The 19,949-nt window shown below is 43.8% G+C and overlaps 1 protein-coding gene across 1 annotated transcript in view; it reads left to right on the top strand.

The window, feature by feature from the left end:
* The window catches only part of ARHGAP23 (Rho GTPase activating protein 23), a 115,485-nt gene that overhangs the window by 61,663 nt on the left and 33,873 nt on the right, over positions 1-19,949 (top strand). The window contains exons 5-10 of the mRNA XM_069751705.1: positions 1,338-1,416; positions 1,544-1,598; positions 8,504-9,767; positions 10,027-10,182; positions 16,628-16,739; positions 18,716-18,773. Of these exons, the coding sequence (XP_069607806.1) occupies positions 1,338-1,416; positions 1,544-1,598; positions 8,504-9,767; positions 10,027-10,182; positions 16,628-16,739; positions 18,716-18,773 (1,724 nt within the window). The remainder of the gene's footprint in view (positions 1-1,337; positions 1,417-1,543; positions 1,599-8,503; positions 9,768-10,026; positions 10,183-16,627; positions 16,740-18,715; positions 18,774-19,949) is intronic.

Here is a 19,949-nt window from a genome sequence, read left to right as displayed (position 1 = left end):
TCGGGGAAGAAAGTCCAGAACTTTGTTTCGTCGCTGGACTCCCCGCAGACATCGCTGAATCGGCGTGTGTGACACCGATTCAGCGATGTCTTCACTGGTAACCAGGGTAAACATCGGGTAACTAAGCGCAGGGCCGCGCTTAGTAACCCGATGTTTACCCTGGTTACCATCCTAAAAGTGAAAAAAACAAACACTACATACTTACCTACAGCCGTCTGTCCTCCAGCGCTGTGCTCTGCACTCCTCCTGTACTGGCTGTGAGCGTCGGTCAGCCGGAAAGCAGAGCGGTGACGTACAGGAGGAGTGCAGAGCACAGCGCTGGAGGACAGACGGCTGTAGGTAAGTATGTAGTGTTTGTTTTTTTTTACTTTTAGGATGGTAACCAGGGTAAACATCGCGTTACTAAGCGCGGCCCTGCGCTTAGTTACCCGATGTTTACCCTGGTTACCGGCATCGTTGGTCGCTGGAGAGCGGTCTGTGTGACAGCTCTCCAGCGACCAAACAGCGACGCTGCAGCGATCCGGATCGTTGTCGGTATCGCTGCAGCGTCGCTAAGTGTGACGGTACCTTAAGTCTTGTCAGATTCTCTGAAATGATGATGCCAGGTGTTTTTATATTTATTCCACTGTTTTCTGAACTCACTAAGGGCTTTTTCCTTCATATATATCTTCCTTCCCCCCGTTCCCAACATTTCCAAATCATTTCCTTGACGGGATAAGGTATTTTAGTAATAGCCAATGGTTTTGCATCTGTACCTGTTAATTCCCCAATATATCCAACAACCTAACTTGGGGATCTCTTGGCACCCTTACACCATATATTCTATGAATCTATTCTATTACCTCTCTATAAAGGTCTTGCAGTGCCCCACACACACAAAACATGTTTTGGGCCTCATTCAGACATCCATGTTTGTTCACAACAAACAAAATGGTACAGGTGTCATCAGGGCATTGGATCTGAGTGTCATCACTGTTGGGTCCGTGTGATAGTTTTTGTCATCAGTGGTTATTGCATATAGATAAACTACCAATCTTCTCTTACCCACTACAAGGTTACTTACTGAGAGCCCACTGATGCCATCCATGTGCTGTCTGTGATTTTCACACTTGTATGGGTAATTTTCATCCGTGATACCGGTAGAAAGCGAGATCTTTGCATGGATGCACAGGAACACAGACCTGTTAAGAGCCCCATAGGCATATGAGTATCTGCTCTATCTGTGAAAATCAAGGATAGAACACGGAAGTAAGGAACAGACATCTGAATAAGGCCTTAGATTTTTAGGCCTAAGCCTCTATCTGTGCTTCCTGGTTGACAAGCTGTTTGTTTTTCAGGTGACCGACTCGTAAAGGTTAATGGAGAGAGCATAATCGGGAAAACGTATTCACAAGTCATTGCCCTGATACAAAACAGGTGTGAAGTGTGGCATATTGAAGGGTGTGGGCAGAAAGGGCATGACTATGGCAAATTCTGACACTGATGAGATCGTCTGACTGCAGTTTTATATATTAAATTTGTTATGTAACTTTTTTTCACCCAGTGATGATGTGCTGGAGCTTTCCATTATGCCACGGGATGAAGACATACTACAGCTGGTAAGTGCCACATATGGCCACCTTATGTCACTCTTATGCATCCATCATAACCTCTAACATATACAGTGGGGCAAAAAAGTATTTAGTCAGTCAGCAATAGTGCAAGTTCCACCACTTAAAAAGATGAGAGGCGTCTGTAATTTACATCATAGTTAGACCTCAACTATGGGAGACAAACTGAGAAAAAAAAATCCAGAAAATCACATTGTCTGTTTTTTTAACATTTTATTTGCATATTATGGTGGAAAATAAGTATTTGGTCAGAAACAAAATTTCATCTCAATACTTTGTAATATATCCTTTGTTGGCAATGACAGAGGTCAAACGTTTTCTGTAAGTCTTCACAAGGTTGCCACACACTGTTGTTGGTATGTTGGCCCATTCCTCCATGCAGATCTCCTCTAGAGCAGTGATGTTTTTGGCTTTTCGCTTGGCAACATGGACTTTCAACTCCCTCCAAAGGTTTTCTATAGGGTTGAGATCTGGAGACTGGCTAGGCCACTCCAGGACCTTGAAATGCTTCTTACGAAGCCACTCCTTCGTTGCCCTGGCGGTGTGCTTTGGATCATTGTCATGTTGAAAGACCCAGCCTCGTTTCATCTTCAATGCCCTTGCTGATGGAAGGAGGTTTGCACTCAAAATCTCACGATACATGGCCCCATTCATTCTTTCATGTACCCGGATCAGTCGTCCTGGCCCCTTTGCAGAGAAACAGCCCCAAAGCATGATGTTTCCACCACCATGCTTTACAGTAGGTATGGTGTTTGATGGATGCAACTCAGTATTCTTTTTCCTACAAACACGACAAGTTGTGTTTCTACCAAACAGTTCCAGTTTGGTTTCATCAGACCATAGGACATTCTCCCAAAACTCCTCTGGATCATCCAAATGCTCTCTAGGCAAACTTCAGACGGGCCCGGACATGTACTGGCTTAAGCAGTGGGACACGTCTGGCACTGCAGGATCTGAGTCCATGGTGGCGTAGTGTGTTACTTATGGTAGGCCTTGTTACATTGGTCTCAGCTCTCTGCAGTTCATTCACTAGGTCCCCCTGCGTGGTTCTGGGTTTTTTTCTCACCGTTCTTGTGATCATTCTGACCCCACGGGGTGGGATTTTGCGTGGAGCCCCAGATCGAGGGAGATTATCAGTGGTCTTGTATGTCTTCCATTTTCTAATTATTGCTCCCACTGTTGATTTCTTCACTCCAAGCTGGTTGGCTATTGCAGATTCAGTCTTCCCAGCCTGGTGCAGGGCTACAATTTTGTTTCTGGTGTCCTTTGACAGCTCTTTGGTCTTCACCATAGTGGAGTTTTGAGTCAGACTGTTTGAGGGTGTGCACAGGTGTCTTTTTATACTGATAACAAGTTTAAACAGGTGCCATTACTACAGGTAATGAGTGGAGGAAAGAGGAGACTCTTAAAGAAGAAGTTACAGGTCTGTGAGAGCCTGAAATCTTGATTGTTTGTTTCTGACCAAATACTTATTTTCCACCATAATATGCAAATAAAATGTTAAAAAAACAGACAATGTGATTTTCTGGATTTTTTTTCTCAGTTTGTCTCCCATAGTTGAGGTCTACCTATGATGTAAATTACAGACGCCTCTCATCTTTTTAAGTGGTGGAACTTGCACTATTGCTGACTGACTAAATACTTTTTTGCCCCACTGTATGTTGCCTACAGCTTATATATGTATTTGCTAAATGGAGGGCATAAAATGTTCTGTGGACCAGGTCTTAGCAATATTTAGAAATAGAGGAATATTACAGTTAGGGCCAGAAATAATTTGGACGGTGACACAATTTTCGCGAGTTGAGCTCTGCATGCCACCACATTGGATTTGAAATGAAACCTCTACAACAGAATTCAAGTGCAGATTGTAACGTTTAATTTGAAGGGTTGAACAAAAATATCTGATAGAAAATGTAGGAATTGTACACATTTCTTTACAAACACTCCACATTTTAGGAGGTCAAAAGTAATTGGACAAATAAACATAACCCAAACAAAATATTTTTATTTTCAATATTTTGTTGCAAATCCTTTGGAGGCAATCACTGCCTTAAGTCTGGAACCCATGGACATCACCAAACGCTGGGTTTCCTCCTTCTTAATGCTTTGCCAGGCCTTTACAGCCGCAGCCTTCAGGTCTTGCTTGTTTGTGGGTCTTTCCGTCTTAAGTCTGGATTTGAGCAAGTGAAATGCATGCTCAATTGGGTTTAGATCTGGAGATTGACTTGGCCATTGCAGAATGTTCCACTTTTTGGCACTCATGAACTCCTGGGTAGCTTTGGCTGTATGCTTGGGGTCATTGTCCATCTGTACTATGAAGCGCCGTCCAATCAACTTTGCAGCATTTGGCTGAATCTGGGCTGAAAGTATATCCCGGTACACTTCAGAATTCATCCGGCTACTCTTGTCTGCTCTTATGTCATCAATAAACACAAGTGACCCAGTGCCATTGAAAGCCATGCATGCCCATGCCATCACGTTGCCTCCACCATGTTTTACAGAGGATGTGGTGTGCCTTGGATCATGTGCCGTTCCCTTTCTTCTCCAAACTTTTTTCTTCCCATCATTCTGGTACAGGTTGATCTTTGTCTCATCTGTCCATAGAATACTTTTCCAGAACTGAGCTGGCTTCTTGAGGTGTTTTTCTGCATATTTAACTCTGGCCTGTCTATTTTTGTTATTGATGAATGGTTTGCATCTAGATGTGAACCCTTTGTATTTACTGTCATGGAGTTTTCTCTTTACTGTTGACTTAGAGACAGATACACCTACTTCACTGAGAGTGTTCTGGACTTCAGTTGATGTTGTGAACGGGTTCTTATTCACCCAATTAAGTATGCGGCGATCATCCACCACTGTTGTCATCCGTGGACGCCCAGGCCTTTTTGAGTTCCCAAGCTCACCAGTCAATTCCTTTTTTCTCAGAATGTACCCAACTGTTGATTTTGCTACTCCAAGCATGTCTGCTATCTCTCTGATGGATTTTTTCTTTTTTTTCAGCCTCAGGATGTTCTGCTTCACCTCAATTGAGAGTTCCTTTGACCGCATGTTGTCTGCTCACAGCAACAGCTTCCAAATGCAAAACCACACACCTGGAATCCACCCCTGACCTTTTAACTACTTCATTGTTTACAGGTTAACGAGGGAGACGCCTTCAGAGTTAATTGCAGCCCTTAGAGTCCATTGTCCAATTACTTTTGGTCCCTTGAAAAAGAGGACGCTATGCATTACAGAGCTATGATTCCTAAACCCTTTCTCCGATTTGGATGTGGAAACTATCATATTGCAGCTGGGAGTGTGCACTTTCAGCCCATATTATATATATATAATTGTATTTCTGAACATGTTTTTGTAAACAGCTAAAATAACAAAACTTGTGTCACTGTCCAAATATTTCTGGCCCTAACTGTATATATATGTATACTATCTATTCAATGCCTTGATAAATACAGTGCCTTGCGAAAGTATTCGGCCCCATGGAACTTTTCAACCTTTTCCCACATATCATGCTTCAAACATAAAGATACCAAATGTACATTTTTGGTGAAGAATCAACAAGTGGAACACAATTGTGAAGTTGAACAAAATTTATTGGTTATTTAAAATTTTTGTGGAAATTCAAAAACTGAAAAGTGGGGCGTGCAATGCTATTCAGCCCCTTTAACTTACCGTATTTTTCGGACTATAAGATGCACCGGACGATAAGACGCAACCCAAATTTTCAGAATAAAAATAAGGAAAAAAAAATGTTTCAAATGGGGGTACGTCTTACAGTCCGAATTCAGCTTACCAGTGAAGGGATCGCCACAGGTGGAGAAGTGGTCACAGGGGCCTTTCGGTGGTCCAGGCTGTTGCGTTGGCCTCCAGGAAATCCCATCCCAGGCTGGTGCTCTGTGCTTGGGCAGGGGTGGAGGCTCTGTGCTCCAGGGCAGCGGCTGGGCTCCGGGGCACAGGCTGGGCTCCGGGGCACAAGCTGTGCTGCGGGCAGTGGCTGGGCTCTGGGGCACAAGCTGTGCTGCGGGCAGTGGCTGGGCTCTGGGGCACAAGCTGTGCTGCGGGCAGGGGCTGTGTTGTGGGGCTGTGGCAGCGGCTCTCTGGGATCAGTGGGGGCTCCGACGGCATTTTGTCAAAGCCCGGAGGCCCCCCGCTCATCCTTGAATGGCAAGTTGCGGTGGCCTCCGAGAACATGGGCGCCAGGAAAATGGCCGCCAGGCCGGCGCACGCTCAGATTCAGATCTTGTTGCCAAGATCTCGCCCCGAGATCTCGGGAGACGAGATCTCATTGACGAGATTTGAATCTAAGCGTGCGCCGGCCTGGCAGCCATTTTCTCGGCGCCCATGATCTCGGAGGCCACCGCAACTTGCCATTCACGGATGAGCGGGGGGCCTCCGGGCTTTGACGAAATGCCGTCGGAGCCCCCACTGAGCCCAGTGAGCCGCTGCCACAGCCCCGCAGCACAGCCACTGCCCGCAGCACAGCCACAGCCGCACCAGCATGGGAAGGGAGGCTGCATCGGGACCGCCGCCACATGATATGTAAGTATATTGCGACTACAAGACGCACCCCCATTTTCCCCTTACATTTTTGGGGAAAAAAGTGCGTCTTGTAGTCCGAAAAATACGGTAATACTTTGTTGCGCCACCTTTTGCTGCGATTACAGCTGCAAGTCACTTGGGGTATGTCTCTATCAGTTTTGTACATCGAGAGACTGAAATTCTTGCCCATTCTTCCTTGGCAAACAGCTTGAGCTCAGTGAGGTTTGATGGAGATCGTTTGTGAACAGCAGTTTTCAGCTCTTTCCTTAGATTCTCGATTGGATTGAGGTCTGGACTTTGGCTTGGCCATTCTAACACCTGGATACGTTTATTTGTGAACCATTCCATTGTAGATTTTGCTTTATGTTTAGGATCATTGTCTTGTTGGAAGACAAATCTCCATCCCATTTTTAAGTCTTTTGCGGACTCCAACCGGTTTCCTTCAAGAATGGTCCTGTATTTGGCTCCATCCATCTTCCCATCAATTTTAACCATCTTCCCTGTCCCTGCTGAAGAAAAGCAGGCCCAAACCATGATGATGCCACCAAAATTTTTGAGAGTAGGGATGGTGTGTTCAGGGTGATGAGCTGTGTTGCCTTTACGCCAAACATATCCTTTGGCATTGTTGCCAAACAGTTTGATTTTGGTTTCATCTGACCAGAGCACCTTCTTCCACATGTTTGGTGTGTCTCCCAGGTGGCTTGTTGCAAACTTTAAACAACACTTTTTGTGGATATCTTTGAGAAATGGCTTTCTTCTTGCCACTCTTCAATAAAGGCCAGATTTGTGCAGTGTACGACTGATTGTTGTCCTATGGACAGACTGTCCCACCTCAGCTGTAGATCTCTGCAGTTCATCCAGAGTGATCATGGGTCTTTTGGCTGCATCTCTGATCAGTCTTCTCCTTGTTTGAGATGAAAGTTTAGAGGAACGGCCGGGTCTTGGTAGATCCAAATCCAGCTTTAAACTTCTCCCCAACAGTATCACAGACCTGCCTGTTGTGTTCCTTGGTCTTCATGATGCTCTCTGTGCTTCAAACAGAACCCTGAGACTATCACAGAGCAGGTGCATTTATACGGAGACTTGATTACACACAGGTGGATTATATTTATCATCATTAGGCATTTAGGACAACATTGGATCATTCAGAGATCCACAATGAACTTCTGGAATGAGTTTGCTGCACTGAAAGTAAAGGTGCCGAATAATATTGCACACCCCACTTTTCAGTTTTCGAATTTGCACAAAAATTTAAAATAACCAATAAATTTCATTCAACTTCTCAATTGTGTTCCACTTTTTGATACTTCACCAAAAATGTAACATAGTAACATAGTTAGTAAGGCCGAAAAAAGACATTTGTCCATCCAGTTCAGCCTATATTCCATCATAATAAATCCCCAGATCTACGTCCTTCTACAGGACCTAATCATTGTATGATACAATATTGTTCTGCTCCAGGAAGACATCCAGGCCTCTCTTGAACCCCTCGACTGAGTTCGCTATCACCACCTCCTCAGGCAAGCAATTCCAGATTCTCACTGCCCTAACAGTAAAGAATCCTCTTCTATGTTGGTGGAAAAACCTTCTCTCCTCCAGACGCAAAGAATGCCCCCTTGTGCCCGTCACCTTCCTTGGTATAAACAGATCCTCAGCGAGATATTTGTATTGTCCCCTTATATACTTATACATGGTTATTAGATCGCCCCTCAGTCGTCTTTTTTCTAGACTAAATAATCCTAATTTCGCTAATCTATCTGGGTATTGTAGTTCTCCCATCCCCTTTATTAATTTTGTTGCCCTCCTTTGTACTCTCTCTAGTTCCATTATATCCTTCCTGATACATTTGGTATCTTTATGTTTGAAGCATGACATGTGGGAAAAGGCTGAAAAATTCCAGGGGGCCGAATACTTTGGCAAGGCACTGTATATAACCACTATCCATAGGAAAGTATTAGCTATAATAGCATTCCTATTTGCATTGCGGTTGCGGTGTGCACTGGCTATTATTTTGGCTAAATCCAATTTATTGCCTTGTTTCCTGCTCCACCACCAGTTCTAGGAGTGAGTTTAAATGGGTTGTTATTAATGGGCCCAAGGAAATGGCAATATAAAAAGAATAATTCCCCTCAAGGACTGGCCTCTCTTCTGCATAGTTAGCACTGACTACAGAGGAGTGGCACTAGTCCAGAAGGTGAGCACCAATTTTTGTTCTTTCTTTTTTCCTTGGTTCTATTAATAGGGGTTGTCTAATAGTGGACAACCCTGTTAAAATGTATTTTTTAATACACCATTACTGCTTTACGTGGAGTCACACCAAGTTTCTAATATATTTTTATTTCCATTTTCATCTTCAGGCGTACTCGCAAGATGCATATCTGAAAGGGAATGAGCCATACCGTGGAGGAGCACATAGTATCCCCGAGCCACCACCTGTGTTTTATCCATGGCGGAGTCAGCCACCTGAATGTTCTCCTGGGTATCCTGTAAGCTCCAGAGTACAGCGCTCAAACTATGAGGACTTTCCTTCCATTAGAAGCCCCATACATGGGGATGTACCGAGGAGCAGCCCTACTCATCATGACAGTTATTCCAGACCGCTTCCTAATCCTCTTCCTCCCCAAAGACCCTACATGGGGTCACCATCCTCATCTGACAGATTCAGAGGACCGGGCCCTCCCTGTAATTCTGCATATGGTTGGACTTCGCGCTATCAGCCAGAGCCTCCAATTAAAGCTCCTGTAGACTCTTGGGAGCAGACAGCTAACCCCCGCTGGGTGAGCCATTGGGAGAGACAGCAAGCACTGTGCAACTGGATGTCTCAGCAGACCCCTCGTAGGAGGGGTTCTGCTTTACCCCCAAGAAGACGTAGTGCCTCACAAGATCGCCTAGGAGAACTCTCCCATCCTAATAACTGGCCTCATAGTGTGTCACAAGATACTCTCCACCATCCTCCTGATAATGATTCTTGGGGTCATCGGGCGCAGTCAGATAATTTTCTGGCTCAGTATGGAAGATCTATGGAGAAACTAGAGTTGGATGCTTTAATATCTCCTCCCTATGAACGCCATGTTTGGACTTCAGACAGACCCCCACGGACAACACAAGCAGTGTCACGTGTACCTGTAAGTCAGACTGTGCCATCTGTCCCTAGAGATGTAGCCAAGCCTCCAACCCAGCACTCTAATTCTGGGGATTCAGGGTACATTGGGTATCGGAGTTATAGTCCATCTTTTCAGCGTCGGACTGAACTGCTCCATGCTTTTTCCTTTAGGGAGACTGCATTTAGTGGCTTCCCTACATTTCGGACAGCTCAATATCCAAGTTCTCCCCCATCCCCAATAGAAAGGAGAGAGCCATCTGTAAGTGTCAGCTCCACAGATGACAGTAGTGCCACAGAGGAGAGAAGAGAGGAAGTAGTATTGAGGCAAAAGCCTCCATCAGGTCGCAAGCCACCGGCAGCTGCTCGCCAAGTCAATGTTCTCTTTCCTGAGGAAGGCAAAGACTTGGAGTACTCAACTTCTCCTGCTGGCAGTGAGGAGACACACAGTGAACAACCATTGCAAAGGATACCCCCCTTACCATTTTCGGAGGAGCCTCTGGCATCGATCCCTTTTATTGGTAAGACTGCATTAATTGATTTGGTTGTTACTAATGCGTTTATCTGACAGTAAATCTTCAAGGAGTTTTCCAATAATAGACCTTTCTTCAATGAGCAGGTCCATCTGATTATAGCAGGAGGATGAGCACTCCTGCATGGACACCTCTCTGTTATCATTTGAGTTATGTCGGCTTACATATGAGATTTATTTGTTATAGGATTTCTCACACATCCAGTATGGTAGTAAATCTACATAATTCTAATCTTAATTCTTTATAGATGAGCCAACAAGTCCAAGCATTGACCTACGAGCCAAACATGTCCCTGCCTCTTGCGTGGTATCTAGCGCCATCAACTCTGCCCCTGTGATCTCCGACAGTCCTTCCTCCCCAACATTTAGCTTTTCCATCGGTCGCCATTACTCACAAGACTGCAGTAAGTGCCCTGATTGTTTATTTGAATGCTGGTTCACTGGCTATTTTATTGAAGTTTTTACAATATGGGGAAATTAATCCTAAGAACAAAAATGGTTAAACAAGTATTAAAAGTACAGTATATTTAAATTGTGCTTGAAGTCAGGGCTGTATTTTAGTATTGGTGTTGTGCATTGCCTGAGGTGCTCAGTGTTGTGGACACGTACGGGATGTGGAGTCCGGATCAAAGGAATAAATATTGCTCCTTTTACTGTAGCACAATTGACCTGCAGCAGGATCCTCTCCCCTCTGCGCATGTCTGTAGGTCCTAAAGATTGGTAAACCACGCCTCTTGTCTAAGACACACCCTCATCTAAGACCTAGCTCTTAAGACTCCTGTACACATTGGACTAAAGTCTCCTGAACCAGTTGATATCTGACTGTTACATGTGCTTAGGGCATGTTAGATTTCCAACAGCCAATCCTTGGGGGAATCTGACAGCGTCTCTGTCATAGAGAACACAGGATCGCTCAACTAAGCTGAGCTTTACTATTTATGGGGGACTCGAAAGAACATAGTTCTGTCGACAACTATCGTTCTGCTGATAACTAAAGGCCCCATACACATTAAATAGCTATATCCCAGCCCAAATTGGAACTATTGAAATTTGTGCTCTGCAGGATTTACGCAAGATTGCTTCAAGAACATGCAGAAAATCCTGCAGACTGACCAGAAGCTAGATTATATCCTGTTTAGTTTTATCATTCATTTCTAGGTTTACTGTTCCTTTAAGGGTGCATTGACTTGAGACAATTTTGTAATGATATTGCTTAGCTTTATCACAGAAATTTTCTAAATGATAGCAAAGCAGTAGAGTCTTTCTTTTATTTGTTAAAGAGTTGTTGAAAAAGCACACACAAGTGTAATTCCTGAGAATGTCTTCGAACCAACATATTTCCCAAGCAATTTCTGGCTACTAAGAAGCTGAAATCTGAGCTGGTTAGAGAGAACAGTGTGCAGATCTCTAGGGAGTCCATTCCGCCGATAATCTTCAAATTAGTGCATCCCCAGAATACCACCGACTCTCTGGCTGCTGGTGCTATCATTTTATCAGCAAGTCCAGATACATCATTAAAAATAATAGGCTTGTGCTCCTTGGATTGACACCACATCATTTAAGGATGCAAGCGGCTCAGATTAGACTTGGCTATTTGCTGCCCTTACCTGGCACAATCAGACATTCCAACATAAATTATATAAATCCTTGTGTAAAATTGTGTCAAATATGAGAAATTAAGGACATTGCTTGAAGCCACCTTTCATACACCGAAGGAAGCCACTTTTCATACACTGAAGGAAGCAACCTTTCATACACTGAAGGAAGCCACTTTTCATACACTGAAGGAAGCCACCTTTCATACACTGAAGGAAGCCACCTTTCATATATTGAAGGTAGCAACCTTTCATACATCAAAGCCACCGTTCATACACTGAAGCCACCATTCATACATTGAAGCCACAGTTCATACATTAAAGGTAGCCACCATTCATACATTGAAGCCACTGTTCATACATTGAAGTTAGCCACCATTCATACACTGAAGCCACCATTCATACATTGAAGCCACCTATTGTACATTGAAGGAAGCCACCTTTCATACATTGAAGGAAGTCACCTTTCGTACATTGAAGGACGCCACCTTTCGTACATTGAAGGTAGCCACCTTTCGTACATTGAACGAAGCCACCTTTCGTACATTGAAGGAAGCCACCTTTCGTACATTGAAGGATGCCACCTCTCATATATGGAAGGTAGCCACCTTTCATACATGGAAACTACCTTACGTACATTGAAGGTAGCCACCTTTCATACATCAAAGCCACCGTTCATACACTGAAGCCACCATTCATACATTGAAGCCACCGTTCATACATTGAAGGTAGCCACCGTTCATACACTGAAGCTACCATTCATAAATTGAAGCCACCGTTCATACATTGAAGGTAGCCACCATTCATACAATGAAGCCACCATTCATACATTGAAGCCACCTTTCGTACATTGAAGGAAGCCACCTTTCGTACATTGAAGGAAGCCACTTTTCGTACATTGAAGGTAGCCACCTTTCATACATTGAAGGTAGCCACCTTTCGTACATTGTACGACGCCACCTTTCATACATTGTACGACGCCACCTTTCGTACATTGAAGGTAGCCACCGTTCATACATTGAAGCCACATTTCGTACATTGAAGGAAGCCACCTTTTGTACATTGAAGGAAGCCACCTTTCATACATTGAAGGTAGCCACCTTTCGTACATTGAAGGTAGCCACCTTTCGTACATTGAAGGTAGCCACCTTTCGTACATTGAAGGTAGCCACCTTTCGTACATTGAAGGTAGCCACCTTTCGTACATTGAAGGAAGCCAACTTTCGTACATTGAAGGTAGCCACCTTTCATACATTGGAGGAAGCAACCTTTTGTACATTGGAGGAAGCCACCTTTCGTACATTGGAGGAAGCCACCTTTCGTACATTGGAGGAAGCCACCTTTCGTACATTGGAGGAAGCCACCTTTCGTACATTGGAGGAAGCCACCTTTCGTACATTGGAGGAAGCCACCTTTCGTACATTGGAGGAAGCCACCTTTCGTACATTGGAGGAAGCCACCTTTCGTACATTGGAGGAAGCCACCTTTCGTACATTGGAGGAAGCCACCTTTCGTACATTGGAGGAAGCCACCTTTCGTACATTGAAGGAAGCCACCTTTCGTACATTGAAGGAAGCCATCTTTCGTACATTGAAGGAAGCCACTTTTCGTACTTTGAAGGAAGCCACCTTTCGTACATTGAAGTCCTTGAAGTCAGCCGGTCGGGGGTGCATACTGCTGTGCAAGATGTGAGCACGTTGAGCATTTGGAAGCCCAGATTCTGGATCTAAATGTGCAGCTGGCAACACTGAGATCCATAGACAATATGGAGATGAGTCTTCTGCTCACTGAGCAGACGCTCAATGGGATAGATGAGGGGGGGGGGGGGGATGGTAGGATGGAGCTGCAGGACAGTGAAGTAGCAAGCTGGGTGACAGTTAGGAAGCGGGGTAGAGGGAAGAGTGCCAGGGAGGCTAGTCCTGATCTGGCACACCCCAATAAGTTTGCTAAGTTGGCAGATGAGGGGGTGCCAGTACAGGGGTAGCACTGCTGCAGCCAGGCATGTCCTCTGAAAGCCGGAGGAGTGACTGCTCCAGTAAGGCTGCAAATAGGCCAGACAGGTGCTGGTAGTGGGTGACTCCATTATTAGGGGAACAGATAGGGCAATCTGTCACAAAGACAGGGATCGTCGAACAGTGTGCTGCCTACCAGGCGCTCGAGTCCGACACATCGCTGATCGGGTGGACAGATTACTGGGAGGGGCTGGTGAGGACCCAGCGGTCATGGTGCACATTGGCACAAATGACAAATTTAGAGGTAGGTGGAAGGTCCTTAAAGACGATTTCAGGGAATTAGGCTGCAAGCTGAAAGCAAGGACCTCCAACGTGGTATTTTCCGAAATATTGCCTGTACCACGTGCCACGCCAGAGAGGCAATGGGAGATTAGGGAGGTTAATAAGTGGCTCAAGAATTGGTGTAGGAAGGAGGGGTTTAGGTTCCTTCAGAACTTGGCCGACTTCTCAGTTGGCTACAGGCTCTACGCTAGGGACGGGCTGCATCTCAATGGGGAAGATGCAGCTGTGCTGGGGGAGAAAATGGCTAGAATGTTGGAGGAGTGTTAAAACTAGGAATTGGGGGGGAGGGTATTCATTTTATAGGAGGGGAAGATAGTGCAGATAGAGACCTGGGCACAAATAAGGAAGTTGGGGGTGGCGGTGGCATGGGGGGTGGGGTTAGAACAGTTAATAATTTAAGAAAGAATCGAGGTGCAGAGAGGAACATCAAGTGCATGTATACTAATGCCAGAAGCCTCGCCAACAAAATGGACGAATTAGAATTAATGTTGTTGGAGCATAATTATGACATGGTGGGGATATCTGAAACGTGGCTGGATGAGAGCCATGACTGTGCTGTTAACTTGCAGGGCTACAGCCTTTTCAGAAATGACCGTACAGATAAGCGAGGGGGAGGGGTGTGTCTGTATGTAAAATCATCCTTAAAACCCATCCGGCGTGATAATATAGGTGAATCTAATGAAAATGTAGAGTCCCTGTGGGTAGAGATAAGGGGAGGGGGAAAAAATAATAAATTACTGATGGGGGTTTGTTATAAATCTCCAAACATAATGGAAGCAATGGAGAATATCCTCGTAAAGCAAATAGATGAAGCTGCGACTCAAGGAGAAGTCATTATTATGGGGGACTTCAACTACCCTAAAATAGATTGGGGAACAGAAACCTGCAGTTCCAGCAAAGGTAATCGGTTTTTGACAACTATGAGAGACAATTACCTTTTACAACTGGTTCAGGACCCAACAAGAAGGGGGGCACTGCTAGTCCTAATATTAACCAACAGGCCAGACCGTATAGCAAATATAAGGGTTGGGGGTCACTTGGGGAATAGTGATCACAAAATAATAAGTTTTCATGTATCCTTTAATGAGATGTGTAGTAGAGGGGTTACACGGACACTTATCTTCAGGAGGGCAAATTTCCAACGGATGAGAGATGATCTTGGTGCAATTAACTGGGACGATATCGTGAGACACAAAAATACACAAAGAAAATGGGAGACGTTTATTAGCATCCTGGATAGGACCTGTGCACAGTATATACCGTATGGGTATAAACATACTAGAAATAGGAGGAAACCAATATGGCTAAATAGAGCTGTAAGGGGCGCAATAAGTGACAAAAAGAAAGCATTTAGAGAATTAAAGGAAGCAGGTAGTGATGGAGCATTAAATAAATACAGAAAATTAAATAAAGTCTGTAAAAAGCAAATGAAGGCAGAAAAGATTGAGACAGAGAGACTCATTGCCAGAGAGAGTAAAAATAATCCCAAAATATTCTTCTTACGTAAATAGTAAGAAACTAAAAAATGATAGTGTTGGCCCCCTTAAAAATAGTATGTGTGAAATGGTGGATGAGGATGAGGAAAAAGCCAATATGCTAAATGACTTTTTTTACATCAGTATTTACAAAAGAAAATCCCATGGCAGACAATATGATCAGTGATAACAAAAATTCCACATTAAGTGTCACCTGCTTAACCCAGCAGGAAGTACGTCGGCGTCTAAAAATCACTAAAATTGACAAATCTCCGGGCCCGGATGGGATACACCCCCGAGTACTGCAGGAATTAAGTACAGTCATTGATAGACCATTATTTTTAATCTTTAAAGAGTTCATAATAACAGGGTCTGTACCACAGGACTGGCGTATAGCAAATGTGGTGCCAATATTCAAAAAGGGGACAAAAACTGAACTCGGAAATTATAGGCCAGTAAGCTTAACCTCTACTGTGGGTAAAATCCTGGAGGGCATTCTAAGGGATGCTATGCTGGAGTATCTGAAGAGGAATAACCTCATGACCCAGTATCAGCACGGGTTTACTAGGGACCGTTCATGTCAGACTAATTTGATCAGCTTCTATGAAGAGGTACAGTAAGTTCCGGACTGGACCAAGGGAACCCAGTAGATGTAGTGTATATGGACTTTTCAAAAGCTTTTGATATGGTGCCACACAAAAGGTTGATTCATAAAATGAGCATAATGGGGATAGGGGAAAATATGTGTAAGTGGGTTGAGAGCTGGCTCAGGGATAGGAAACAAAGGGTGGTCATTAATGGAACACACTCGGACTGGGTCGCGGTTAGCAGTGGGGTACCACAGGGGTCAGTATTGGGCCCTCTTCTTTTTAACATATTTATTAATGACCTTGTAGGGGGCATTCAGAGTAGAATTTCAATATTTGCAGATGACACTAAACTCTGCAGGGCCATCAATACAGGGGAGGACAATTTTATGCCTTCCTCTGGATCAACATGTTAGGGCATGTTAGGTTAGGCTATGGGTTGAACTAGATGGACTTAAAGTCTTCCTTCAACCTTAATAACTGTGTAACTATGTAGCCACCTTTCGTACATGGAAAGTAGCCACCTTTCGTACATTGAAGGTAGCCACCTTTCGTACATTGAACGACGCCACCTTTCGTACATTGAAGGTAGCCACCTTTCGTACATTGAAGGTAGCCACCTTTCGTACATTGAAGGTAGCCACCTTTCGTACATAGAAGACATCAACCTATCCTTTTATACATAGGAGGCACCTTTCGTACATAAAGGATTCCTTCATACTAATAATAAATAATAATAATAATCTTTATTTAGCGCCAACATATTCCGCAGCGCTTTACAGTTTAACAGGTTAATACTTGAACATACATAGAAGTACTGTGAATGTGAAAGCTAATTGTTCATTTTGCAGTGGTGCACGTGTAGTCCCATATGTCTTCTCTGTGCTGTTTTATTTAGGTAGCATTAAGTCCAGTCGGCGTTCGTCTTATCTTCTGGCCATCACCACTGAGCGCTCAAAATCTTGTGATGATGGACTCAACACATTCCGTGATGAAGGGAGATTACCAAGGTAAGTGTGGGGTACTCTCACCACAGATGAGTGTATTTGATTGATTCGGCGCCCCGTGCCAATTTTGTTTGCAGCACACCATTTATCTTACTCTATGGTGGATAAGCAAGCAGCCAAGTTAGATGTTGACATAATATTTATGCAATAAATATGTCTATAGGGATACATAAGTCCAACAGAGGTCATAGGACACATTTGGCGAGTGTAGGTTAGGATACCGCAACAATTCAGTACAATAGTATCCAGTAAAAAATGTAAACCTTTGGACAATGAATGCCATATAAATCTAAACCAATAGGCTGTAGTGCCAATCCCTCTTACCCCTCTCCACCCTAGATCTGCATTCATGAAAATGGTGCAGTCTTCTTTTCACTAAGAAGAATGTACTTTTAGGCTTGGAGCAACCATTTATTTTTTATTAAAGTCTTGTTTGTCAAACAAGGTGTCTATTTGGGGATAACCCCTTTAAAAACCTCATTGTTCCTGGTCCTGCTCCTCTACCCATGAGAATCAGCTTATTTTGTCAGTTAAGCTACAGGTAGCCAGATGCTTTTTCTGCTGCTAGAGGTGAAATGTCGTTTTTATGGCAAATATTTTCCAATGAGTGGCTGTACTTCAACCATAAGTAAGGGTCTTCATGAGTAAAACCCTTTAGCAGTCTGATTGAATGGACTCAGAAAAGTCATATTGATAACTGGATTTCTCTGAGGTCCAATAAAAGAAAAAATAAGCTCACTCATGGAACAAGGATCCCTGATGCGCGGATAAAGTCGTGTAGTAGCACAAGAATTCACATGTAGGAAAAATGTAGAAATGCAGCAAAGGAAAGCATACAATGTCCTTAATCATTGCAATAATTAAGAACGTTATGTCAGACATGTGTATGCTATTTCACATTGAATTTTTAATGGATTTTCAATAACAATATTCTCTTAAAGGGGTATTCCCATCTCCAAGATCCTATCCCAAAATGTCGTAGGTGTGATACTAATAATATTATCAACTACCTCCAATTAGAAATGTAGTACAGTTTTTCTGATTTGCTATGTCTCTTTCTTCATGTGCAGCTATTGCAGGACCTTGGGTATCCATGGTTACGACCAATAGCAAATAGCTGTCACTATATCAGTGGTCATAACCATGGATAACTAAGGTCCTGCAATGCCTGCACATGAGGAAAGAGACATAGCGAATTAGAAAAACTATACTACATTTCTGATTGGAGGTATTTGCTAATATTATTATTATTATTACACCTACTACATATTGGAATAGGATCTTGGAGATGGGAATACCCCTTTGCTGTAATTCTACATTTTTCCTACATATTACCTGCTCCTATTTAAGAGCTGATCTGCAGTACCCGGCAGCGTCTGCTACATGTTGAATGGAGCATATGCATTGCAGCTCTGTCCAGTGATTACATGTGGCCTCAGGTAGAGCTAATAACTGCTGATTAGAGGGGTTGCCTGGCATTGGACCACCAATGGACCTCTCCAAAGGGTAGGACATGGACATCATGTACCCAGAGAAACCCTTTGAATAGAACTTTTCCACCAACAAGGTGTTAAGCAATTGACTTTGTTATCGCGTCATGAAATAAACTATTCTGTGTAATAGAGTAAAGTGTATTTTGTATGGCATTCATCTCTCTTCCTATATATATTTCTGGCTGTGCCAAAAACAAGACAATTGCAAAAAAAAGAAAATAATTTTGTTGAGGTCTGAATGCGGTAGTTCTGTGGGGAGCTCCTAGATAGGCAGTATCTTGTAGACTGATTTTAGATGGCGGATGTAGAATTGTCAGCGGTGGCACTACTTCTTGTCTGAGGACCTGCGGCACATGGTATGAGTGTGCATCAGTTGTGAGGAAGGTGAGCAGCAGTGCAGATGCACTCAAGACACAGATGAGATGAAAGCTGGTAATGTCTCTGCTAGACATGTAATCTGATAATTGTCTCCTTCTCCAACCGTAGGAGAGTTGTGGGCCGGGTGCCGAGTCTGCGGATGCTGCGGAGCTTCTTCACTGATGGGGTGAGCGTGCATTTTGTAGCTGTAATTACTGTTAATATCTGCGTTGGACGCTGTTATGTGCTGCATTCACACTACATATTTATTAATATGAGGTCCTGATGCTGAGTGTCACTTAATATTCACAAATACATAATTTATAGCTAGTCATGGATCATATATATTTATAAGTAGTCATACCACAAACTCATTCCTTTAGATTTTCCAGTAGAAAGAACATCTTCCATTATAGACATTGCCAGAGGACGCTCTTTCAGGACAGTGAGCTATCAAGCGTTGCTGGGAGATTTAAAGGCAGTCTATCAGATGATTTATTAAAGGGACTACAGCACTGAGTTGAGGACATGCTCACACACACCTGTCTGCAGATTAGTTTAATAATTATGTAAGCAAGCTGACAAGAGCCCTGAGGGTGGTCCCACTCCCTGCAAGCCCGCCAGCTCTCCTTACTGAACCCTGCCTCATACGACCCTTTGACCTTGATGGATGGGTGAGATGTAGTAACACCTCAAGGAGAGGGAGTAGAATGGTTTAGTCAGGAGGTTCAGGCATCCATCTCGAGCCTGAATCTTTCTCAGACCAGCCAGACAGAACCACAAACATTGCGGAAAAGACCGATAGAGTCCAGTCCTTCTTCTGACCAAGAAGATACGGAGGAGTCAGATCAAGAAGAAAGAGAAGAACCATTAGAAAGAGGAAAGAAATATCTCTTCTCGGCAGCAGATACGGATGAACTCCTACATGCAGTACGTAACACCATGCAGTTACAGGACACTCAAGAGGAAACCTCAATTCAAGATGAAATGTTTGGCAATCTGCATGCTCAACTCACGAACGTTTTTCCGGTTAATAATCATATCCGTTCCATGATATTGGAAGAATGGCAGGAGGCGGAGAAAAGGCTAGTGGTACCTAGACACATTAGACTCAGTTTACCTTATAATCCAGAAGATATAAAGGTTTGGGATGAAGTTCCTAAGACCTACAAGACAAGAAAAGGAGCCTTTTATTATACTCACCTGCGGGGCGGTCTGCTTCAATGGGCGTCGCTGGTCTAGGTCAAGCGCCTCCTTTCTTCTTGCGATGCCATCTGCCTTCTTGCTTTGTGTGGATGACGCATCCCTACGTCATCCATACAGTCTCCCCGGCATCGCAACGGCGTATTTCCAGTTCACCACC

The sequence above is a fragment of the Ranitomeya imitator genome, chromosome 2, assembly GCF_032444005.1.
Source record: "Ranitomeya imitator isolate aRanImi1 chromosome 2, aRanImi1.pri, whole genome shotgun sequence".
Lineage (NCBI taxonomy): Eukaryota > Metazoa > Chordata > Amphibia > Anura > Dendrobatidae > Ranitomeya > Ranitomeya imitator.
The sequence above is the reverse complement of the archived record's forward strand: the minus strand, read 5'-3'. Positions and strand labels throughout refer to the sequence as shown.